Raw genomic sequence first — 27,532 nt, 5'->3', positions numbered from 1 at the left:
GTGTGTGTGTGTGTATCAGTGGTATTGTGTGCCCATTTAGGTTGGGTGGCTTAAACCCGCACTACAAAATTCACGTCCATTATGATTCCATTTTTATTGAAGTATGCAAGTTTTAAGAGTGCGTAGAGCATCAGCCCTCATCTTAATTGGTCCAATACAATTAATTGTAGGATAACTTTGAATATTTTATGAATTAATAAAATTAATAAATATGAAAAGCGTAAAGGTCAAATAAACAATGGCTATGCTTCAACGTGCACTGTTTATGTGAGAAGCACAAAGGGCTTACGCTTCATGGTGAGATTAGATTATCATTGTCAAATACTAGAGTGAGATATGGATAATTTGAATTTTGACAGGATTTTTAAATACAGCCATATAATACACACAGAAATCGGAAAAAGTAATCGTTTGGGAAATTATTATTTTTCCGAATTAAACCAAAGAAAGGCTGAAATAACTCATTTTACTTATGCAGAAGTTCCAACCTCCTTTGACTAAAATCAATTATACAATCGGCAAAAGGGCTGGCAGAAAATGGGAGATTCAGTAGTTCATCAATACTGTTTCCCATTGTAAATATAGGCAAAAGAGTTACAAATTATTTATAGAAAATTCTTGTCTATATCGGCATCTATATACATCAGTTCACATGCAAAACAGATGAAACTCAGAAAACAAAAACAGCAACTTGCGACAACGTTCAATTAGATTGGTTGACACAATAACCAGTCACAGACACTGATTTATGGGCTATTGTCTCGGTGCACACCCTGCCTCTTCTGGGTTGTTTAAAACCACTGGATGCTAAGAATTTGACCAGCTGCATCATCTGTATGTTTTAAAGGGGCTCAAAAGTGTCTGTATTTGTAAGGGCATACATGGGCTATAACGCAAATATGATGCAAAGTTTATGCATTGAAAAGTGTCCTCTTCATGAAACATTAGTGTATTGTATACTGTTGTTCTGTGAGTGTGCACCACACCCTGAATATAAGCCCTATATATATATATATATATCACAGCTCTCTGTTTCCATTACTCGTTTTAATTTTCTTCATTTCTGTATTACAACTTTAAATCATGATGAATATAATATTACATCAAATTAATTTGTTAATAAACTATTCCTTTTATGTTTCAGATTGCAATATTCATCATTTTTTTTTTCACCTGATATGTAACTATCAAGCTGAATGATGTTTACTTATTCTTCTTTCATTTCAGTCTTTATAGTAATTTATTGGCTTTGAAATGGACTTCTGAATCCTAATCATAATGCCTGCCTGTACTCTTCTTTCTATTTTGGTTCCATTTTGTGCATGTGTGTGTATCACAGCTCTCTGTTTCCATGATTCCTTTTAATTTTCTGCATTACAAATTTAAAGCATGATGTACAGTATTTGATAAGCTATTCCTTTTGTTTCAGATTGCAATATTCATCTTTTTTTTTTCATCTGATAAGTAACTATCAAACTGAATAATGTTTTTTTTTTTTTACTCTGCTTTACCATCTTTGAAAATGCCTGAAAAAAAAAAAAAAAAAAAAAAAAGAGGAAACTACAGCACTAATAAAAAATTGAAAAGACTGAAAATAATCATCCCCATTGCATCATAGAGATTTATTTCATTACGAATCTCACTTCACATATTCAAGTATATGCACTAGTGCAGGAAGCATTCATAATGAGTTGATATCATATCATGATATTAACTTATTATGGGAAAAAGGTAATTAAAAAAATACATAACTTGCATAGTTTGTGTATGTGTGTGTATGCAATAAATTATTCTGACGTTAATAAATCTTGTCAAAAATTAAAAGAATGAGAAAAAAAATTGCCAAATAAATGAAATCTTTGCTAGTAATTTTTTTAATCAGGCAACTGAAATATGTCACGCACTTAAACATATTTTACTAAACTTTGTACAGATAAATTCATAACCTTTGGATTAAGTTATCTTTAAAAACAGGCAACACTAAAAATAAACAGATATTGTATCACATGGTCATACACAACACATATTGCATTATCTGTTAGTAATGCTTCAAGAGGAATAGTGATATTCAGATAAATATATAGGGGGAGGAAAGATTATGTTTGTTCTGATTATTGTGTCAGTTTACTCAGCTTTCAGAGCATTTGATAATTTATATGGTAGACCTTCAAAAAAACTAAAATAAACAGAATGAAATAAATTATAAGATGCACAAAATACTTCAACAAAATTAAGTGACTGTAAATGCTTTTATTACAGTTAACAGAAAAAGCACTGTATCTCATTTAACAAACATTTTTGACCTTTTTATATTTTGATGTAAATTATAAACATTTCTTGCAAATATCAACGTATTTAAAACAACTCCAAAATTGCTATCACAAATAGAAAGCTCATATGAAACTTGACTACAGAATAATGAGCATATTCTATTGTATATAATATACTAACTAATGAATAAACTACAATATAGGAATGATATTAGGAAATAAGTTAATAAATATCTGCTGATTTTGAAATAAACAATTTATACTTGGCAAAAATGCACACATTTCTAATAAAACACTGTAATAAAACATCTATCTTTAGTTGTTGTTTTTTTTCTGTCTCTCTTCAAATTGTGCAATTTGATTACAGCTGATTATAATATAACAACTAACCAATATCACAGGAAAATAATGAAAAATAATTTTATCAGTTTAATGACTAGTTTTGTCATGGAATTATCACACTAACATAAAATGTTGTAGTGATATTGTGCTATATCACTATTTGCTATATCTTTAACTAGTTTGTAATATTTAAAGAGAATGATCAATCACCACTCATTCATTTTATAATGGTTGCAATTACTAAAGTGTTTTTTTTTGTAAATCCCATCCCTGAAGAGTGATAAATTTAGAGTGCATTAGTATCAGTACTATTTGTTAACCAAGACATCACTTAAAAGCCCTGCTCTAAAAACTTTTTTCAGGCCTCAATAAGTAGGGTGGTGGTCTTATTCACCTACCACTTCAACATATTCACAAACATCCATCTATTGTTTGGATAGCAGACATGGTATCCACTCAGCTAACCAAACTGGCTAATTTAAATAACTATAAGAACCTATTTTGATGTTTAATTTCTGCTAGATTTAAACAAAAATGTTTGCAGAAAATGGACACATATGATGTGACATATTTTGTACCTGTAAGCACAAGCTCCCTCTGGTGCAATTGGATAAAAAATTTCTAAGTTAGTGACTATTATGTCTTGTTGATAGGTCTTCCTCTCTCTCCTCTTACATTCATCCACTCCCATATACAAACTATCTATGGAATTTACTTGACATGTGGAATCTGACCTAAAAAAATTTCTATAGCTTCTGTGAGAAAATCTTCTTCTTTCACCACCTCACTCATTGCCTGAGAATTTACTGCTTCTGATTTTAGAGTGGATGCAAGGTCCAAAACGCCCAGCTTAATACCAACATCTAAAACAGTGGCAGGATCACTTTTTGTTGAACTAAGAGAAAAGCATAAATTATTCAGTGCAGCATCACAAAGTGGTTTTGGTACTTTCCCTGTTGCTTCTTCACATAGGGAACTATACAACTCTTTAACTTCTTTGACAAACTCTTTCAAAAGTGTGCAAGTCAGCACACCAGCTCTAAACACTGAAAAGGAGATATATTCTGTGCTGTGGCATTGCAGCTTTTGTATTACCTTATCTTTTTGATGAGCTGGTAAGCAACTAATTAACTGGGACAATAAATCTGTGTAAATGTCACCAGTAAGGCCATGAACTTCTTGCTGAACTTTATATTGACTGATTGTACTATATGCTTTCAGTAATCTTTCTTCCATTGCGGGATGCTGAATGGTCATATTTTCAAGCAAATAAGCTGCCTGAGCTACCCGATTACTTTTTTCACATTCCCGTTGAAAATAGGTGGCTAAAAAATGTATTGGATCCGGAGGCTTGATATCTAGCAATGCCAAAAGCGCTTGTTGCAAAACAGTGTCAATTTGATCTTCTTCCATTAGATCGCATCTACAAATTACAGATCACAATAAATAATACCTATTTGCGAGATATATTTCCACTTAATATTATTCTGTACACAAAATTTTCATTTTTTTAGTAAAAAGAGACTGTACGTATTTCTTTTTTTGAAATCAATAACATCTTGGTTCTTTCAACATGAAAAAGAAAAATAAATATATATAAAAATACACACTTCTTTTTCTTCACATAACCAACTACTTTCTACTAGCGTTCGTTCAGCACGAACGTCGCCTACAAGATAGAATTAACATAACATTTTTTTAAACAATGAACACATTTTTCTTTTTCTCCCAGTCCCATCTGCCGTCTCAACGAGATGAGAGTGAATGGGTGATGTTGACCAGCGCTTCACAAACTGTGGGCCGCAGCCCCCTTGGGGACTGTGAAATAATGAAAACAAATTTGAAATGTTTTAAGACTAAATAGATTTTTTTATCTTAAAAGAAACATTTAATTTTTATTTAATATTTCTTTTTATTTTTTTTTTAATGGAAAAAAAATCACATTGATGCGGGTTCACAAATTTTGCTTCCTGCATTTTTGGGCGCATAATAAATATTAGTGATTTTTGATGAATATTAATAAATATATGCTTATTGATATAAGTTTCATTTCAAAGCAGAAATCTAACAATTGCAGTTTCAACTATTTCACCTGATATTGACTTTTTGTGTAGCAGTATTGGAACACATCCATCCCATTAAATTGTTATTAAACTTCTTTTATGTTTTTAATTCTTTCTTTATTACTAATCGTTTTATGTTTCATGTGCATGTACTGCAAATGTACAATAACAATAAAAAATAAATAAAAAAATCAGCTAACGCCTTTTTATTCCCGTATACGGGGAGTAGGCGAGGCCATTTAGCCCTATCTAACTTTTGGAGACTGAGTGGGCAGTTCAATCTCCACTGGTACCAATCAGAGATAGATGGCCCAAGGCTATCACTAATTAAGCGGTACTCAGTGAAGAGAGACGGTTCAAATGTGCCGCCATCTCGTGGTCCCTAACCCTAACAATATATTTAATGTCTGAAATAATGTGGGTTCTACGGTCGATTTTCTTCAGTTTACAGGACGAAAAACCCGAGTTTCCGGGAGGAAAACCTGCTTGCCCGTGCCAGAGATCGACTAACTCGGGAACCGGTCGAAAAAAGCCTTAGAAAAATTTCCTCTAGTCGCCGACTAGACTCGAAACCAAGTCTTCCTTCGTGCGGCAAGCGCCGTGGTTGGCAAACGCCACATCCACTGAGCTACACAGGCTCACAATAACAATATATCTATCTATATAAAAATATGAGATGGTGCCATGTCAAACGTGTATGTAAGATGCTAAAAATTTAATATTTGCATTCGGTTTTTGCAATATTCGCTGAGTATTTTTTGTACTGAACATAAATATATTATTATTATATGTCTCTATTACGATTTTTTTTTCGAGGGGCCGTGAAATATTTACATTTTTCCAAAGGGGCCCTGGCATCCAGAAGTTTGGGAAGTACTGATGTTGACGATGTATGCCATTAGTGTAAACTACTAGAAGGGTGACCCTAGGTATTAAAGCCATAACCCGCTCATATTAAAATTAATGCTTAAAAAAATACAGGACTTGAAGTATCCAGATTCCAGTGCCTTGGTCGAAAGGCACTGGAAAAGGAAATATATTCAGGATTAAAAATAGAGAATTTCTTTTCTTAAGGCAAAAAGAACTAACTGGATTTAAGAATATTAAGAATTTAAGAACATTGTAAGTTCAAAGACCTATTCCCAAAGTTCATTGGTTTTAAAGGCGCCATAAAGCTGAAAGCACAAAGAGTATTTATTATAAAGCTAAACGAGAGCTTCTCCAAGAACGAATTCTTGACACTCAAGGTTTATAATACAACCAAATTCCCATAAGACATATTTATCCGCCTCTTTAGAACAAATTGTAGAAAATAACATGGCTACGTAGGCATGGAGAATGCTTTGAAAGTGGAACAAGAAAATGTATATAAACCAAAGGATCACCTTCCTCAACAAGATCATAATCAGTGAAGCTGGTTCCCATCTTTCAAACAAAAACAGATATCCTCAGCAAGCGTTTTAACTTTGCAATTTCCCCTCATAGTACCTAAAGAACTTTTACTACCTAAAACTGAAAAGGCTGGGCCGCATCTTTCCTTCCACCTGAGAAAGTAAATTAATGCGAATTAGAATCTATTTTCCCTGCTAACCAAGCAAAACCACCAAAAAGTAATGTTACGAAAGCAGAACTCCAAGCATTGCAAAACTTAAAAGGAAATGATAATGTTATAATCCTTCCTACTGACAACGGAAATGCTACAGTTATATTAGATACCGAAGAATATTACAAAATGGCAGAGATGCCACATACAGATACTTACTCCATTCTTGTTATTGATCCAACGAATGTATTAAATAACCGGACTAATAACCTCCTCAATACTACTTTGCAGAATTAAGATTAATAATTGAATTTAATTAAACTTATCTCTAAGTTTAATTAAGAATTAAGATTATCTATCTGGTCCCTGCATACCCTCATTCCTCGCATGTATGTGGTTACAAAAATACACAAAGAAAATATCAGGCAAAATTATTAAAAGCGTTTAGGAGTTCTAATTCTTACAATAAGAATTCCGAACACTTTATTTCCATGAATAAAGATACAATCTACAAAATGATGAAATCTTAAACAGCATTGATTTCACTTCTTTATTTACTAATGTAACCCTACAGAAATATTAGTTCTTTTACAAGATAAATTATATAAAAATTCATGACACACTTAAGTCATTGTATAAATTCAGGCTACTAAATTTTTGAAAATACGTACTAGAAGCAAAATGTCGGCTTAGCCGTGGGAAAACCTCTGTCATCAGCCATTGTCAGTCCACTGCTGAATGAAGGCCTTTCCAAGATTAATCTTGGAAAGGCATCTGAGGGTTTCAGCCTTTTTTGAGGCTTCATCAGTGAGTAGCTAGATCAAATTAATACCAAATCAATTAAGGCGATATTAAATCCCACATTGTTTTAAAACTGAATAAGAAACTCAGAGATTGGAATCAGAGTTTCATGACGTATATAGTAAACTATAAAAATATCGGCGATTAATTTGGTCTAGCTACTCACTGATGAAGCCTCAAAAAAGGCTGAAACCGGTCTGGGTAGTGACCTCCTACCATAATGTAATAACAGCATACATTTCCTAGGAAGTGTGTTTTTACATTATGGAAAATACCAAACAATAGCGATCAGAACTTTACTCACCTTTGCAACGATTACCCGGTATTGTACTATGTACTAGGACTACTTGCATTAGCTCACGCTAGTCTGCGCCGATATTTTTATCGTTTACTATATTCGGCATGAAACTCTCTGATTCCAATCTCTGAGTTTCTTATTCGGTTTTAAAACAATGTGGGATTTAATATCCCCTTAATTGAAATAAATTATTTTCTGTTTTATCATTCGGTTATATAGTCATACCAGGGGGGGAGAGGTCTAAAAAGTCTGATAAACACCTAGAACAAACTGATAATTAACAACTGATATAACCACAAGAAAGAACATACTATTAGCAGAGTTATCAAGGTAACTTCATAACTATATATATACAGAGTGTAGTCCTAAAAGAATTAGTGCCAGGCTCTACCTTGGAAACAAAAATGAAGCGCATCAAGTGAGGCGTTATTATTATTATTTATTATTATTATTGCGACGGATATGGCAGAGAGAGAGAGATCGCCTTGTTTTCTGAAGCGAAAATCAGAAGCTGCAAGCTGCTATTTTTTGACCAAAATCTGGAAATGCATTATAACTCTCATTATTATAATTTATCATAATGAATTTAAAAAATTTGATAGTTTTAAAAAAGTACGATGGTTGTCTGGTACTTTTTTAAAACTATCAAATTTTTTAAATTCATTATGATAAAAAGTATCATGGTCGCCAGGAAGCCTGTGTAGCTCAGTGGATGTGGCGTTTGCCAACCACGGCGCTTGGTCGCACGAAGGAAGACTTGGTTTCGAGTCTAGTCGGCGACTAGAGGAAATTTTTTTCGGTTCCCGAGTTAGTCGATCTCTGGCACGGGCAAGCAGGTTTTTCCTCCCGGAAACTCGGGTTTTTCGTCCTGTAAACTCAAGAAAATCGACCGTAGAACCCACATTATTTCAGACATTAAATATATTGTGTTAGAGTTAGGGACCACGAGATGGCGGCATATTTGAGCCGTCTCTCTTCACTGAGTACCGCTTAATTAGTGATAGCCTTGGACCATCTATCTCTGATTGGTACCAGTGGAGATTGAACTTCCCACTCAGTCTCCAAAAGTTAGATAGGGCTAAATGGCCTCGCCTACTCCCCGTATACGGGAATAAAAAGGCGTTAGCTGATTTTTTTTTTTTTTATATATATATATATAGCAACAATTGTTTAAATTGAAAACACTAAGTTTCATCCTAATTACATAGAATCTCTTCAGGTGTAAACGCACAAACTAGTAGACAAGCAGTAAAGCCTAACAAAAGTAAAAACCACTATGCAGGTATAAAAGAGACTATTTATTTATTATTTAAATTTATGCGTCACATAAACAAAAACTAAAGTCCTATTTTAGGACTTTAGTTTTATAGACATACAAATAATGACACTATGTCAGAAAATAATATATACTTTAGGGACCATGAGATAGCAGAAATTGTCTACAGTATTCTCTTTTCCAAATATTAATGATAAATCATTCATATTCCAGTGTCTGCTGTCTGTAATTGACCAATGGTGGATTGAGCCGCCTTCCAGTTTTTAAAAGTTATTTTGAGCTAAATGGTTCCATTTATTCTCTTTGGAGAGTGAAAGGCATTATCCGATTTTTTTTAATTGCCAGCTTACTACACGCTGCATTTTTAAAGATTATTTAGGTAGTTTTCGGGAGTCTGAATGCTAATCTAGACTCGATTAGCACAGCATCTTCTGCAAAAACAAAAATGTTTATGTGACTTTGGCTTGCCTAATGTTTTACCTGTGTGGCCATTTGGGTGGTTAACCTTTAGAGACACTCCAATATGATAATTTCTAGCAAATATGTATCAATAAACATCTGTCGATTTGGAACTCTGCAAATCATCATCATGTGTATGAAGATGGATTATATATATTGCAATGCGGTTGGAGAACTGGAGACTGAGCAGGTATATGTATGGTAAGCGGTGATAAAGGTGATTTGGTAAGTGTACTGGGGAAATCACAACCAACATATGGATATGGATTAGATAGGACTGGCTATGGACCTAAAAATGAATTGTTGCGTTTTTTTTACAAATGCCAGAAGTATTCAGAAATAAAGGGGATGAAATAGTTTCAGTGATTGAGTTTATTCGTTCCCAAACCATTGGAATAAGTGAAACATGGTTGAATGAAGATGATATCGTAAGGGGAATAGAAATGGAAGAGTATAGTATTTTTCCTGAGGATAGAAAGGCAGGAAGGGAGGGAGAATACTGCTGATGATAGCAGGGGAATTAAGTCCACATAAGGTAGACGTGAAAGGGGAAAATAGTGTCTATGGTTATGAGGTAGTGTGGTGTAACGTGATGGTTGAGAGGAAGAAATATATAGTTAGTTGTTGCTATAGCCTTGGGATATGGTGATGAAGAAATGCATAAACAACTTGGATTAGTGAACAAAGGAACGGTAATTATTATGGGTGATTTTAATTATGGCGGTATAGATTGAAATGAAGAGATAGTATTTGTGAATAAGGAAAGTGAATTTCTAGAGTTCTTGAGAGATATCTCAGGCAACACGTAAAGGAAGGCATGCGAAGATCAAGAGTTCTAGATCTGATCATCAGAGGATGTAATTGTTAGAGGGTTTTCACATTTTCCTCCAGTTGGTGAAAGTGATAATGAAATAATCACCTGTGTTGTGATTAGTCATATGCAGGCTTTTGTGAGGAAAGGATATTTGTGGAATTATAAGGCCGGTGATTATGACAAGCTTAGAAGACAACTCTGAGCTATAACATGGAACGAGGAGTTGAGAGGTAAGGAAATAAATGTTGAATGGGAACTTACAAAGAAATACATAATAGCAATAATGTTCGAATCTATCCCAAAGGCCAAAAGACTGAATAAGGTAGATGTAAAATGGATATGAATTTGGAGCTTAAGCATGAAATCTGGAAAAAGAAAGTACTTTAGAGGAAGTACAAGATGAATAATGGTAATCAGTCACATGAAGAATATAAAGAACAAGCCAGGAGAGTGCCTCAGTTAGTAAAGAAAACAATAGTAGAGTATGAGAAGAAATTGGAAAATCAGGCTAAGAAAACCTAGGAGTATTTTTAGATATGTGGCAAGTAGAAGGAAGAATGATCACGGAAAGATGAAGTTAAGGGATGAAAGTAGAATGTTACTTGCTGCAGAAGACATTGTTGTGGTATTCAGTGATAAATTTATAAGTGTGCTTCATCCTGATCAGTGTGGAATCATGAGGAACTTAAGTGTAGAGGGATAGCTTAATACATAGGAGGAGTAGCTTAACTGTGAGTGAGCAGGAGGTATTTGAGGAAATAAATCTTAAGGGAATGTTCCAGAGAACTGGCTGTAGCATTGGAATGCCTGTATAATAAGAGTTTTGCAATAGCACAGGTTCCAAGGAAGCAGAAGGAGGGTAAAACTTTTTCACTGCATAAAGGCAGTGATAAGGCATTCCAATGCTACAGCCAGTTCTCTATCCTACTAGAAGTAGGATACATTTCGGTATCCTACTTCTCATCAATCTCTGCCGGACCTTCACCACATCTGTATATCTGTATATCTGCATTAATCCCGGCAGAGATTAATGAGAAATAGGATACAGAAATGGGTTGATAACAGCAGTATTCTCTGTGGTTATCAGCATGGGTTTCTTAAGGGGAGATCACGTTTCACTAACTTACTTATGTATTATAACAAGGTGACAAATACCCAGGACAGAGGAGATGCAATACAGTGGTGTACTTGGATTTTGCAAAGGCTTTTGATAGACTGCCACGCCACATGACAAGCTCTTAAATAAATTGAAACAGATGGGATTGGATAACAGAATTCTGTGTTGGATTAGTGACTGGCTGTCAGATAGGTATCAGAAAGTTGTATATGGGGGTGCAGTATCTCGAAAGAGAAAGGTCACCATTGGTGTGCTGCAGGGGTTAGTTTTAGGACCATTGTTGTCCAATTTGTATGTTAATGATATTGGGTCGGGTTTACCTAGTGATATCCAGCTATTTGCGGATGATGCAAAACTGATGAGAGAGCAATGCAAAATCAGGCTGATGCTAATGCCTTACTAGAGGACTTGAATTGGTTCAATGAAAGGGCAGTTAAGGGGAACTGTCAGTTCAATGTTGCGAAGTGTAAGGTTTTGAGATTTGCTAGGGAACGATGGGATACAAAGTATACACTAGGTTGGGAAACTTGAACAGAAGTAGAAGAGATGAGTGATCCAGGAGTAATAGTGGACAAGTAGAGAAATTCCGGGGCCACATTGCACAAGTTATGAAGACATCACATCGAATAATGGCAACGATGCAGAGAATCCTGACATGCAGAAATAGAGAGGTTATCATTCCATTATATAAGGCTTTGATCAGGCCTCATATTGTGTGCAGATTTGGTCGTCGGGCTTTCATGGTTACGAGGATGTGTTCGAAAGGGTACAGAGAAGATTCACAAAAGTAGTCTGCGGTCTTTGGAATGTGGAGTATGAAGACAGATTGAGAGAATGTAAGTTGCAGAGCCTCATGAATAGGAGGGATATGATTGAGGTATATAAGCTGGTCAGGGGTTTTTATCAGGTAGATATGGAAGGGATTTTTCATAGAATGGGAGAGGGGAGTAGAACAAGAGGCCATTGCTGGAAACTGTATAAGGAAGGTGTGAGCAAAGGAGTGAGAAGCATGTTCTTTGCATGGAGGGCGGTTGGTTAGTGGAATGCATTGCGTTAGTTGTGTTATGGATCTGGACACTTCGAATCAATTTAAGACGCGGCTGTATGAGCATTGTATGCAATATTCTGTACTCCCCCACGATGAGTGTCTGACTCCATGAAGGTCAAATGTTGATAATAATAATAATAATAATAATCATTCCTCAAGAGTAGCTCCTGCATTTTAAAGAATCCGTGAATAACATGGATGTGAGGCTATTCCTGTTTTGAAAAATTAATCAGCACTCCTGTATTAAAACATAATTGAAAACTTGGAATAGAATAACTAAAAAGGAAACATTGTTTACAAAAAAAATCAGCTAACGCCTTTTGTTCCCCTATAGGGAGTATGTAAGACGGTTTTAGCTCTGTCTTTGGAGACTGAATGGGCAGTTCATTCTGCAATGGTAGGGTAGCCAATCAGAGATAGGTGGCCCAAGACTATCACTAATTTAAACAGCCAGCAGTAAAGAGACGGCTCACAGGAGGGTGATCTGATTCTCTTGACAGTAGCTTTCTGTAGACAGCATAAGATTAGGTATTAGAATCAGGAGGGAGATTTTTTAGCTCAATTGAAGTGCTAGAGGAGGGAAAATTCGATTCGGAAGCTAGCAGAATTGAAGAAAGATTAGAGGGATAAGGTTAAGTGAGAGTTATTTGAGAACATTTTATTAATATAACAATAAGAAATATATATTGCAGATGCCAAAATTTCAGGTAAGTAGGTAAGGTAAGGTAAAGGTAAAGATTGAGACAGGTGATCACAAAGTATAGTGATTCTGAATATTGTACAGCAAACTGCAAACTAGTCTTAATCATCATGAACAGTCCGTACGATGAACTAGACTTTAAGCAGCTGCTTGCAATTTTCCGACATGTAGGAGACCTACTACATACAAAATGGCCGGGTAAAGTAGAGATTCATCAAATCGCAGAAGTCGAATCTGAGGGCTATCAACCTTCAGAACCTCTCCCCACCACTTCTCAAGATGACACAAGAGACTACAACCCAGCCCGAAGGGACATCAGACTATCGTCGGCTAACAAAGTTAATGGACGAGCTAAAGACCCGGTACCACACTTTCAAACTGAAAAGCGAAAAAAACCTAAAAGTTGTCATCAGAGGACTGATAAAAGAAATCACGTCCGAAGAAATACCCATCGACCTTAGATCTCAAGGACTGGAGCCCATAAAAATATCAAGAATATACCGGGCAGACAAACGTCCCATGCCGCTGGTTCTCGTGGAAATTAATAAGGAGGAACAAAGAGAGATTTACGATCTCAAAACAGTTTGCAATCTCAGGATTAAAACAGAACCACTCAGAAAGAAAGCAACAGCAGGACAATTCCATCGCTGCCAGAGATATGGGCACGCACAGAAACTGTGCAAAGCGCAGTACAAATGTGTGAAGTGCGGGACAGTCACCCTACTCACACATGCTCCAAACCACACACAACTCCAGCCACATGTGCAAACTGCGGCAGCCCACACCCAGCCAACTATAGAGGCTGCACGCTCCACCCAGAAAACCTGGTAAGAAACAGAAAAGCAGGCACTCCACCGGCTCAAAAACGTGTAACACCCCTTGAAGAAGGAATCTATCAGCGAACATCACACAGCTCATATGCTGCAGCAGTCACCTCAAAGGCTAAATCAGCAGAACCTATGCCCAACAGTCAGAACACAGCTGCTATCCTAGCTGACACCCTAGGGGAGATGCTAACGGCTTTCAGCAAGACAAACCCCAATCAGTGTGATACAAACAAGTTCTTAAAAAACACTCAAGTCATCTTCACAATGATAAACAATGAATAATACACTTGGTTCGAACAACTTCATACATATTACATTTTGGAATGCCAACGGCCTAAACAACAAACTCCTGGAACTACAAGAATTTACAGCAAGACATAGAATAGACATCCTCTTAATCAACGAGACGCACCTTCGGCCCTGCGACAACCCCAAACTAAGGAACCACGCACTACTTAGGAATGACAGACTTAATGCCAGAGGAGGTGGAACGGCTATCTTTGTCAAAAAAGACATAAGATACAACGAGATCAAGAAGACAATGACTACACACCTGGAAGAAACTGGAAATGAGATACACACTAACAATGCAAATAACCTAAAGCTATATTTAGTCTACAACCCTCCAGGCAAACCACTACTAGCCTCGGATGTCTCCCAGCTCCTCGACACAAACGAAGAAACAATTGTGGCGAGAGACCTAAACGCAAAACATCGTGCATGGAACAGTAGGAACTCCAACAACAACGGGAAGAGCCTACACACGTTCGCTCTGACAAGAAACATCATCATAGCAGGTCCCGCCGAACCAACACACTACGGACCGCTGGGAAGACCTAATGTCCGGATATAGCCATTTTTAGGAACACCTCCCACCAATTCCAGTTACAGGTAGTCAATGATCTTAGCTCCGACCACAATCTGGTACTACTAAGCCTAGGCGGGAAATAGAAATCATCCCAGGCAGTCCTCTACAAATTTCAAAAAGCTGAACGCCTCTCTCTGCAACCTCACAGGACCCGTCCCAACCATCTCCTCACCTAAAGAAATAGATACAGCGATCAGAAAACTGGAAAGCACAATCCAAGCTGGACTAGCAGCAGCTTCAACCATTACCACTCCAGCTCAAGCCAACCTGCTCCCAGAAGAGATTCTAAAGCTCATCCGCAGCAAAAACAGGATCAGACGCCGATACAATACAACACTATCCCCTCAGGATAGACAAGAACTAAACAGGGCAACAAACCTAGTCCGATATGCGATCAAAGATCACAAGAACCAGCTGTGGGAGAAGAAGCCAAGCTCCTTAAACACCAAAGACAACTCATTGTGGAAAATGACTAAAGCCTTTCGCAGCGACCTCCCCAACATTCAGCCAATCCAGGGAGAAAGGGGCATGGCCTACCGAGACGACGAGAAAGCAGAAGCCTTCGCAGACGCCTTGGAACTGCAATTCAGCCCAAACTATGTGCATGCGGACTTGCACTTTATTGAAAAAATATACAGGCATGTTCGCAGTGCACCCCATCAAACCAGCAGCCAAGAAAACACAAGCTACGCTACACCAAAGGAAGTACACAAAATCATCAAGAGCATCAACAACAGAAAGGCCCCAGGTCCTGACGAGATTTCAAACCAAACCATAAAAGCACTCCCCCATAAAACAGTTATGCATCTTGTGGCGATCATCAACGCGATGCTAAGACTCAACTACTTCCCCACTCGCTGGAAACGGGCAGATGTAATCCTCATCCACGGTTTCCGACTATCTTGGAAACCGGTCCCTTAGTCGGCAACTATTTTCCACGGTGGAGGCCGGTGAAAATTTTAAGTGGGGATGTGCATATTTAAAAAAAAAAAAATTCTAATCAGTAACGAATTTATTAATAAATAAATTTATATATTAAAAATTGCTTCATTAAAAATATTTCATCTTCACCACGAACAAACACTAACGAACAAAAGTTTCGTATCAATAAAAACGAAATAAAAGTTTCGTATCAATAGCAATGACAAGTGCAAACGAATATCGGCGTTAGATAGCAGTGCATTTGTTTCGTGTAACGATAATTGGAAAAATATAATTCTTTTCATGTTTTCAACAGTGACACTTGTCATAATTCAGCTTTGTATCTATAATAACTAAATAATTATATTTATTTATTATAGATACTTATGTTATTTTAACAAAATAAAATAACATTTACAAAAAATAGTTCACCACGCACACGCACCAATAATAAACGTTTCATATCTTACAGAAATAACGTGCGTAAGGATACTAAAATACACTTCCGTTTGGGCAGTGTCTGAATGACGTAATGCAATGACAAGCGCAAACGAATATCGGCGTTAGATCGCAGTGTATCTGTTTCGTAATCTAAACCGTTAATCGAACAATTCCAATTATTAACTATTCAATCAATGTCAAAAACATAAGCTGTAACCTTTAACATGTTGTATTGCATTTATATAATGTTGTAAGCATTCTTATTATTTATAAACACAAACAAGATTTAAATTTATTTTAAATATAAAGAGCTAATAAGCTTCATTTCGGCGATATAAACAATATCCCCTTAATTTAAAATTATAATTTTTTCCTTGCGGGTGCTGCAGTGTGCAGTGCTTAGGTACTGGCCGCCACTGATCTTCCAGTAGTTTAGCACTGAGGAGTGCAAACACCATGTCCACTGAGCTACACTGGCTCCTACACATGCAAACTGCAAGAATATTTTGAAACATTTGAAATATTTTGAAACAAAAAAAAATCCAAACCCATATATCACAGTTCAGTGCTGTAGTTGCAGCGCTTAAATATACTAAAAAAAATCAAAATTTTAAATATATATAACTCATTGTTAAATTACTAAATGATGTATTATTATTATTATTATTATTATTATTATTATCATCATTATTATTAATACATTATACATTATACAGGGGAAAAAAATAAAAGAAAGAAAAAAAAATCTGTACGAATTTCATTGTAACAACAACAAAAAAAAAACAGAACCTGTTGTAAATAGGTAATCTTATGTGTTGTAAATGTGTAATCACAATATTAATCATAATTTTAATAATAAAAAAGGATTGAATTTTTTTTAAAAAAAATATGTAATCAAGTATGTATCATATGTAATGAAATGCATGTAATGTATGTATCATATGTAAACAAATGTATGTAATGTATATATCATATGTAAACAAATGTACTTAATGTTGTATCATATGTAATCAAATGTATGCAATGTATGTATCTTATGTAATAAAATAAAAATAATAATAATTAATATTATTATTATCATTATTATTGATTGTAAAGATGGTGACGTCCTTGATATCGCCATCTTGACAATTACACTACAGTTGCTCAAAGGAAGAAACGTGAGTCATGAAGTACATCAAAAGCCTGAAGAATTTATCATCTAAAGGAAATCATATAACCTGTAGGAAATGCAATAGGAGGTTACACTTTACATGTGCTGGCCTTGCAGAAACAACCTGGCAATGTAAATCCAATGCAACACGCGGGGAATGGAAGTGCCTACTCTTCAGGAAGAACAAAGAAACGCAACTACGGTGCAGCCGATTATACTGGAAGCAATATCAGATGACGAACTGAACAGACAAAAAAAATACAGCTGAGTCCTATAATTTGAACTCCTTAAATATACTAATAGAAAACGGTATAGAGACTATAAAAGCCAGCTTAGTAAATCTTGTGCAAGAACTCTTTGATAAACAGAACAAACAAACAAATCTAGCAAATACGAGGATTTGGTCTAACATAATAATTTAGCAGTGAAAGAAGACTTGCAAACAGTAAAAGACATTAAAATCGGCATTAACGCACTAACTGACAGGCAACACAATTGGTTAAAGAGATATCCGAACTCTGTCAAGAACTTAAATCCCTAAAACTACAATACGAACGTTTAAATCAGCAACAATATAAAGATCTCATTATAAACAGTCTTCCTGAAACTGCACCTACACAAAATCTCAGAGACTTAATTTTAAAATTAGACCATGCGGTCGACATCCCTCTACATAATAACGACATTCAGACTGTAAATAGGATTCCCTGGAAGAGCAAAAAAGGCTTGACACGAGCCACACCAGTCATAGTTCGTCTTACAAGCCAGTCCACAAGAGACAATCTCATAAAAGCCAGCAGACAGAAATAACCAGCTGCCAAGGACTTGATCTTGCTATCCGAATATTTAACACCATTCAAGCAGAATCTGTTGTACCAAGCAAGGAAAGCAAAAACAGAAAAAAAATTACCAATTTTTGTTGATCAGAGATGTCAAGATATTCTTGAGGAACTCACTAACTTCAAAGCTGACACAAACCAAAAGCTCAGAAGGCTGTGAAAAAAAGGCTCCTAATTAGTTCAAAAACGAGACCACAAGAAAAATGAATGTGAAGCATCAAGACAGATGCAATAACACCAGGATATATCGGCAATTTCACTTTGATCAGACCTTTCAGATAATTCATTTGACCTCTCAAACATCAGTCTACTTCCAACACAGCAATCAAATTAATAAAAGATATCTATTTAACCGGTGTCATCCTCAGATAAGTTGCCAAAAAGGTTCTACGATGCAAGCTGAGACATTACATCTCAACCGAGATCAACAGAAAGAAAAAAAAATCCATTTATTACATTGAAGTGCTACAGCGTTTAAATAAATTAAAAGTAAAAATTGTAAAAGATATATAACTTATTGTTATACTATAAATACTGTTTAAAAATGTAATCTTATTCAACCGTAACGATAAATTACCATCAGCAGTAACTATTATTAAAATATTATTCAAAAAAAAATAAAATTTTCTATGAAATTCATTGTTACAAAAAAAAAAAAAAAAAACTAGAACATGTTTTGTAAATGTATAATATAGTAATAAAAAATATCATTGAATTTTTAAAAAAATACTATTATTATTACTATATGTATGTACTTTTTATAATTTTGTAATTTCTACAATTTTATAATGTAATTATTATATGTATGCAAGACATAATGAAGTGTTAAAAAATTATTATTTAAAAAAATTATATGACACACCTGCAGGGAGTCCGAAGACTCATCGAGGAGGAATGTGCCAACAGCATCGAACGATTAATCCCCTTTTTTATACTATCCCTTTTATTATCCCCGTTATTAACAGCCGAATTAGCAAATAACTGCATTTACACACCAAGCCAGAATCGGACCCATGTAAATATAAATTTAATTGCCAAGAAACTATATTCTTCTTTAATTCTTTACCCAAGCATAAGCAAATTTTGCACATAAAAGCATCTTCACGACTTGGTCTCACTATCCTATAATGCAAATCTACCAGCCTGGTTGGCCCAGTAGGTTAGCGTATCCGCTCTCCAACCTAAACGCTCCAGGTTCGAATTCTGCCGTGGGCAAGTATGTCTGTGATTGTCTGTGAAACTACTAGTGGTGGTGATCGGCAGTAGATGGCGTTGTTCATGATTGATGATGATGGTAGTGGTGTTTTGGTGCAGTTATTATTATTATTATTATTATTATTATTATTACGGGCAACTCCAAAGAGTCCTTAGACTCCTCGAGGGAGGCCCTAAACATCATATCAAGAACAACTATTCGGCATTCGCACAGAATCTATCATACTTTGCTTTGAATTCATTTACAGTCATGACCACAACAATCTCTGGCAGCTTATTTCACTCATTCACCACTCTCCAAGTAAAAACCTAGTTCTAACACCCTTGCTAACTACACTCTTGCTCAGTTTCCATGGATGGCTCCTGGTTCTCCAGTCACCAGACCTGTGCTGAAAAATTTCCTCTGAATTAATCTTGTAAAAACCCTTCAGTAATTTGAATACTTCAATCATATTACCCCTTTTCCACCTATCAATCAATTTCTGTAACCTACAGATCTTACTGTTCTCGTAAGGTTCATTCCATAGACCAGCTATTATCTTGGTCACTGGCTTCTGGATCCTCTATACCTCCTCCCCATCAAAGAAACTCAGGTGCCCAGATCTGGGGTATTATCAAGGCTCTATAAAAAGGAACAATAACTTGCTTATCTCTGCTCTTCAAAGTATTCTTTAGTACCCAAGTGATCTGATGAGCTGATTTAGCCACTTTTGCTATGTTCCCCCTAAACTTCAACTCCCTATCCATTAACACACCCAAATCTCTGGTTTTGTCAACCTCCTGAAGTACAGTTCCGCCAATGTGATATACTGTTGCTAATTTTTTCACCTCAAAATGCATAACCATACACTTTGCTACATTAAACTGGCATCCATTTTCATTAGCCCAGACTGCCAATCTATCCAATTCATCCTGCAAAATTTTGACATCATGTGCATTCACTATTGCTCTATCCAACTTTGTATCATCAGCAAATAAATGAACAGTTCCGCTCAGATCCTTTCCTTATATCATTAATGAACAAATTAAATAGCAGTGGTCCAAGAACAGAGCCCTGGGCCACACCACTAGTAACAGGCCTCTTTTTGGACTAAGCTCCTAAATTCACTACTCTCTGATATCTCTCCATCAACCACCCTCCTATCCATTCCCATGTGCTGCAGTTTACTGATTAGAATTCAATGTGGTATTCTTGTCAAAGGCCTTATCAAAGTCCAGCAGTATCACCGTAAATCCATTACCCTTATCCAGTTCAGCTGACACGGTATTATAAAAAGTGAGCAAGTTACTCAGGCATGTTCTACCCTTCACAAAATCATGCTGTCCTACATACGGCATCCCATTTTCATCTATCTATTCCTGTATTATGCTCTTGACTAATATCTCGAAAACCTTGACAACAATTCCTGATATGCTGATCGGTTGGTAATTTGCAACAGCAGTCTTGGAACCTCCTTTATGCAATGGAACTATTTTCCCCACTTTCCATCCCCTCTTGGGACTAACCCAGAGCTGAGACTTAAATTAAACAATATGGTCAAGGGAACTGACAATCAGTGCCGTAATGAGGGTGTGGTGAAAGAGGTGCCCTCCACGGGCGCAACTAGTTTGGGGGCACAATACGTAAAAATTTAAAACTTTAGACACACGAATTCAGCAACACACTGCTACTCATTTTGATGGGGTTAATAGTAAGTATTTAACATATTGCATGTAATAAAATTTAACTTGTTATATTTAAATATTTCATAGTTTTTGTCATTTTTTGTTGGGGGGTACAAGTTAGACTCTTTTGGGTTAGGGGAGCAGGTTAGACACTTGCCACATTCGCTTCATGCCCTTGTTACTGTACTGCTGACAATTCCTTTGCCGCTTCACGTAAGACTCGATCTAGTATACCTTCCAATCCCACAGATGTATTTACGTTAAGGTTCTGTAAGATACTATTCACCTCCATTTCATTCACTTCAATTTCTGTATCAGCCATTCGTTCTCTCATTCCTGCAATATCACAGCCCTAGATGATATACTCTTGCAAGTGTTTGCTTAGTAATTCTACTATTTCAGCTGATTCAGTTACCTCCCTGCCATCGGCATTCCTTAGAATCATTTTGCCATATACATTTTTTCTTTTACTTGCAGCATATCGAAAGAACTGTTTGGAATTCACTTTAGCTTGAATTGCTAATTTTCTTTCATAATCTGCTTTTGCTTTTCTTATCACACTAGTTACCCTTCTTGCCTGCGCTTTGAACTGTTCGTGTGCCTGCAGGTCACGTTTCACCTTAAATTTCATCTACAATTGTTTCTTTTTTTGCAGCTCAATGATAATGGTGTTATTATTCACCATTTAACTCCCACTTGAGTTACTCTCCAGACTCTAGGTATGCAGTCAGCCATTACCTCCCTCAAACGCTTCTCCACTTCCCATGTACTATCAACATCCAGCGCTTGCAGTTTAACATACCATGGCACTGATCCAAGCAATCTTCTAAGCTTGTCATACTTACCATATCCCCTGTCTTAATTGAAAATTCCACACATTTAGCCACTTAACTCTCACCAATTGGTTGCAATATGGTCATATTCATAATAGTCAATTTCTTTGATGCAATTACTAGCTCAAGCAGTCTCTCGAACCCCTAGTATATTCCATTACATGCTGTCTCAGGTAGTTACACCTTAGTAACTGCATAAAATTTATTTTCTTCCTCCCATTTGTCCTCTCCTCCCTCCAATCAATGTTATCATAGTTGAAATTCCCCATAATAATTACCTATCTTCCACTCATTGAGTCTATTTGTCTATGCATACTGTCTCCATCATCTATTCCATCGCCTGGTCTATAGCAGCACCTAACTGTAAATTTTGTTCTGCTGACCTCTATCTCACACCAGATAGCTTCAAATATGCTATTTTCACTATGCTGAAGTTGAACTTCTATTCTCTTTGGTTGCAGTTCATCAGCTATCATCAATAACACTCCTCACCTCCAATTGTTTTCTCTTTGTCTTCCCTGAACACACTATACCCCTCACATTGTATCCCACTAACTATATCATCGTCTGTTAGTCATGTCTCACTAATGCCAATAACCTGTGGCCAGGAAGAACTAAAAATTCCTCCTTCTTATTCCGAATACTCCTGGCATTAGTGTACATAAAGTGCAGAAGTCCCCTAGCCCCACCCCTATTTTCACACCTTATACTAACTAACTTATACTCCTATTTTGGTCTGTTATCCTTTGTCCTAACTCAGGCATATTATACACATTTTTACACTCAACTGCCTCACTGATGTCTGCATGTCAACTTAACAGCATTCCCACCCTCCCTGAAAGCTCTAGTTTCCCCTGATTCTGCACATCCACTTTCACTCCATTCAGCAACAATTTTTCCAATCTCCACACACCAAATCCATTCAGAAGCAAACCATCCTTCTTGTATAAGTCCTTTCGCCTGTCACACTCCACACATCCACAAACTCCACACCACTTCTCCTGCATAACCTACCCACAGAGTCATTCGTAATTATGGCCCTCATTCTCAACTCTACTCTGTCATACCGCGGCAACAGACTATCTTAACTCTCTCACTCTTTCCTTTTGCTACCGCTAGTTTGCAAGCGCTGGATGTTGATAGTGCATGGGAAGTGGTTATGGAGCGTTTGAGGGAGGTATGGCTGACTGCATACCTGGAGTCCGGAGAGTAAATCAAGTGGGAGTTAAATGGATGAATAGCACCATTAATAACACTATAGTTGGTTGATTAAGTGGTGAGACGGAGAGTTGTAGAGTAGTGTCCTCCCTCATTGAGTCATTTGACTCCTTGGAGGTGTCACGTAATAATAATAATAATAATAATAATAATAATAATAATAATAATAATAATAATAATAATAATAATAATAATAATAATAATAAAATCTCACTTTCTTTCGGTCGTGTGTATTATTATGGGAAGGGCATGTACAGTTTAATTAATGCATAATATATATTTTCCATATGGAGGTAAATAAAAGGTATATATTAAAATATTTCGGATCAGATGAAGTTTTAAAAAGAGTCCTGATTTGGTTTCTTCATATAATTTACTTTGTTTGAATAGGCTGTTGTTATAACGGTTGTTCTTGTGTTAACTGTATACAGGTTTATCCCACCAAAGTGCATCGTCTCTACGACTGAGCTTACTAATTCACGCTTTGTTTTTGTATTATTTTATTTCGGTTAAAAGAAATCGATTGAAAAATTGTGTTGTATTTGTACATGTATACGTTTTTATACAGTATTGCTAAATTTTACCTACAATTCATCTTTTTATGGTAGATGGCGCTTCTTGGCATCCTTCCAGTTATATTATGTATTTAGGATAGATGTTATTCAGTGGTGTGTTACGAGACTGTTGTAACTTACTTTGATTGCGGTAGTGTGGTGCAACGTTTATTTTTGTTGCGTTTGTGTTATGCAACTGGGCTCTTGGCTTACAAAAGGGGCTGCAATTGTTGTTAGATCTCTTATTAGTTTTTTTACGCGTACCTCTGCATATGAGCACAGTTCCTCTTAACTGCCCACAAGAAGCGTGTAGTGTTGACGAAAAGTTCATTTTCCCAGACCACCCAGTTCCTATAGAAATAGCAACCACGTCATCAAGAGAAGCAACAAAGATACATCAAGATGGAAGCTTAAGTAAAAAGCGTTTAGATTTATCCACCAGAGAAGTAGAGTCGGAAGAAATTGCGAATACGTTAACAGTTGGTAGAAAAAACTTCAAAGATGAAAAATTAAGTGAATCGCCTTCATCGTCCAACAAATTAGAAATTCAGTCAAATTTGAAAGATTGTGAGCATCAAGATGATATCGTTCCTGTAAGAAATATCTACTGCCCTCATACCAGTGATTTTAAATATAATCAAGAATTTCTTGAAAATAACAGAAATGAAACAATAATTGTATCTGGATCGGAACGAAAATTTAAAAATGAAACATTGATATTGAAAGGGAACAGTAAAGAACCACCTGAACTTTGTAAGTTTTATATAAAACATGGTTTTTGTCGTTTTGGGCTGTCATGCAAATTTCGACATATAAACGGAAAAGTAACCAAGAGAGAAAAATCGTGCGAAGGCTCAGTACATATTTCAGATGATTCCAACAGTGATTCGACCGTAAGTCTCGCAAGAGAACATACAGCTGAGTTGGTGCAAGATGCCGTTTGCAGAGATTTCGCAAGTGGTCGATTTTTGCAAACATACAGAAGGCGTGATAATGAAAACAGATGGAAACATAGACGGTATGTGGAGCCGTCATTTAATCAAAGAGTATACTGGAGAAGTCAGCAACATTATATTAAAGCAAAAACTAAACATGCACCTGAACAAGATGTGTTGTCGGGTTTGTGTGAAGATGTTGACAAAACCGCCGTAAACGTCAATGAAGAAAGTAATGAAAATCAAGATGTAAAGGCTGATTCAAATGCCTATATTTGCAATATCAGTAGCCATAAACAGAGTAGGCCAAAAGCCAGTTCACGACGCATATGCAGATATTTTAAAGAAGGTTATTGCTCCTGGGGAGATAGATGCAAATTTTTTCATGCGGTCGATTTTAGGGATAGAAACATTGAGGAAATAAAGTCCTTAGAATGTGCACATCAGACCAGTTCAACAGTTGTAGAAAGAAGTTTTCAGACTAGAGCACAACAGAAAGAAAGCTTTAAAGGTGCACCAAGATCTCGAGAAATATGTATGCCACATGCAATGCGACAGATTTCTTTGTGTAACTTAAACGAAGATGTTGTGAAGAATTTAAGGTAAGATAAAAATTTTGCTCTTCATTAGTTTTTATTATCATTATGTGACACCTCCACGGAGTCCAAAGATTCATAGGGAGGGCATCTACTCTATAACTCTGTCTCCACCACTCAATCCACCAACTACAGCGAGCCACATCATCTACTGGCCACTGGCATTTTCACAGACAGGCGCAAACATCCATGCCCACAGTGGGATTTGAACCTGCAGCCTTTTGACTGGAGAGCAGATATGCTAACCACTTCACCAACCAGGCCAGGTGATTAGTGTATATGGGGGGGGGGGGGTAGTTTCCAGTAATTGCAGGTTTTCTGCAAAAGTAAATTTGAACTTTCATATACTTCAGATCTCTTGGCTTGCATTCTTTATTTAGTTGGGGTAAGTTTTAATTTAATTTTAAGCATATGGAATTAAAGCATACTCTCTGATTATGCATGCCATTTAAAAACATTAGTATTTTGTGTAATGCTATTTCATAATTTTCTAATTCTTTAAAACATGTACGATTTATGACTTTGAAATTCCATGACTATTGTTATGTGAAGCCTCTAAAGATTCATTGTGGCAGAGCACACTACTCCACTACACAACTCACTGTCACCTTTATTTAATTCTCTATCTGCACAGTTGCACTACTGCCTCAACACACAATGCTATCTACTGCCCACCATCATCACCAGTACTTTTTGTCTGTAAATTGCTTGTGCTCTCACAGTTGATTTGACTATGCAGCATGAAAAACCCAAGTTCCTAGGAGAAAAAAACCCTGCTACCTCTTTGAGATCGGGTAACTCTCTTTCAATTGAAAAAGCCCATAAAAGGTTCCTTTATCATGACTAGAATCATACTTGGGTCTTTTCCAATCAAATGGCACAATATTCCACCATTCTTCCAATTGCACTACTGAGGAGCTTAAACTATAAAACTGAAAATTGTCTGTGGATCTTAATAATAACCTAGCAGATTTCTCATATCATATCTCTCATCTCATATCAGTATTTCATATCTTAACAGACTAGAACAGATGCACTGCTATACATACATACATATTGATATACAGTGCTACACAGTTGACACACACAAGCCCATCTAAGCTTTTTGCTCAGGGTGGCCAAACCCTTAATTGCAACATTTTAAAATTCCAAATTAATTTACCTTAATTTTGATGACTATTGGTTGCAACTTTTACTTCTCTTCCCAATACTTGCTACATGTTCTTAAGAATCATGTAGCTCATGTCATTTAACAATTAACAGATTAACAGTCAAACCCACAGCCTGTTGATTGGAGAGTAGAAGTACTACCGACTCAGCTGATAGATAGAAGCCTTAGAAGTTTACTGGTCAGTTTGTCGTCACTTCGATTCTCAATTACCTAGAGGTCCATCAGTTAATGAACAGCCAACAGTATGGATTAGGCCATTCAAGGTCCATGGTTGACCTCTTAGCCATAGAAAGGTTTGGAGATGTGTGCTCTCTAGACATTTCCAGAGCTTTTGATTGCTTTTGGCATTTGTCTACCTGCCACCCATGTAGCCAGCTGTATCTGTGGTTGTTCACTGCATGTCATGGTGGATGCCTTTTTTTCTTGCAAAAGGGATCTTCAAGCTTCACCCACCAATGCACAGGGCTCTATCACTAACCTATTTTTCTATTACACATAAACTACCTACTTGCAATCATCACTAATCCTGCTCCTTTGCTGATGATAGCACTCTGCTCATAATCTTTAATGCACTGTAATCATTGACCTCCATACTATCATTCAATGGGGTGAGGCAGTTTAATCACCTTTAGTGCCAACAAAAAATTTTGCCCTTTTTTCTTGCAAAAGGGATCTTAACTCAACTACCATAACTCTCAGTAATACACAAAGCATCAGAAAGGATCAGATCTCTCTTCTTAGACTAACATTTACCTCCATCTCCAGGCATAAACACATCACATCAGTAGCTTCCTCAGCATATAAAAAATAGGCATTCGCTTCTACTCAAGATGCAAGTTTCAACCCACCCAACTGCTAAATCTAGATAAATCCAATGATCCTTGGAATACTACTTACATATTTGGGGTGGTGTATCTAAAAAAAAATCCTTGATGCTGTCCAGAGCAGTGCTCAAGCACTGCTCTGGACAGCATCAAGGATTTTTTGTTCTGTTCTACAGGTACTTCCACGGTCACTCCTTAACTGAACTGGCAATTGTCATGACTCCACTTTCTGTTGGCAGCTGTTTAAAGGAAGAGCAGCAGCTGCCTAGCATCCTTTTTCAGTGCAACTGCAAACACACTGAATTTGTTTTTCCTTGTAATCTTTTATTCCATCTACCTTTTTTTTTGTCCTCTGGAACAGCCTTACTCATGAAGTATTTCTAAACTACAACTTGCAGTTCTTCAAGAGAAATATCAATAAACTTCTTTTTCAATCCACATCTGCACTCCACACATTACACTGATGTGCTTATAGGTTCTTTGCCCTCTCTTATATGGGATCAGTATAAAAAGAAGGGGGGGAAGCCACTCCGATTGAGTAAAATAAATGTCTACATTTTCAGCACATGCAAAGGAAAATGTTTTCAGCAGGAGCTTTATACCATTATGATGTAATATTATAATTTACTCTTTCACTAAGACTGTTCCTTTATTAAAAATGCCATTTCCTAATAAAATGTTTTGTATTAATATTAATAGTAAGTTCTTTTAGTTAGAGGTTGTTATGACGGGCTGACTACC

At 36.4% G+C, this 27,532-nt stretch overlaps 2 protein-coding genes across 2 annotated transcripts in view; one reads left to right on the top strand and one right to left on the bottom strand.

Annotated features, from left to right (window-relative positions):
* Positions 1–3,323: 3,323 nt before the first annotated feature.
* On the bottom strand, positions 3,324–4,025 carry LOC150092981 (tubulin polyglutamylase complex subunit 1-like). The gene has a single exon (XM_090414122.1). It carries the CDS (start codon positions 4,023–4,025, stop codon positions 3,324–3,326), a length of 702 nt encoding a protein of 233 aa, XP_090270248.1.
* A 19,365-nt stretch (positions 4,026–23,390) lies between these two features.
* Rchy1 (Ring finger and CHY zinc finger domain containing 1) overlaps positions 23,391–27,532 on the top strand; it is a 75,570-nt gene continuing 71,428 nt past the window's right edge. The window contains exon 1 of the mRNA XM_090413585.1: positions 23,391–24,802. Coding sequence (XP_090269711.1) covers positions 23,538–24,802 — 1,265 coding nt within the window. The 5' untranslated portion in view covers positions 23,391–23,537. The remainder of the gene's footprint in view (positions 24,803–27,532) is intronic.

Source organism: Typopeltis vanoorti, chromosome 24, assembly GCF_054136105.1.
Source record: "Typopeltis vanoorti isolate ZY-2024b chromosome 24, IOZ_Tvanoo_1.0, whole genome shotgun sequence".
Taxonomy (NCBI): domain Eukaryota; kingdom Metazoa; phylum Arthropoda; class Arachnida; order Uropygi; family Thelyphonidae; genus Typopeltis; species Typopeltis vanoorti.
Note: the sequence above shows the minus strand (reverse complement) of the source record. Positions and strands in the feature narration are given on the sequence as shown.

Coding starts and splice junctions, on each gene's coding strand:
- LOC150092981 (XM_090414122.1), bottom strand. CDS start 4,025: ATGGAAGAAGATCAAATTGACACTGTTTTGCAACAAGCGCTTTTGGCA.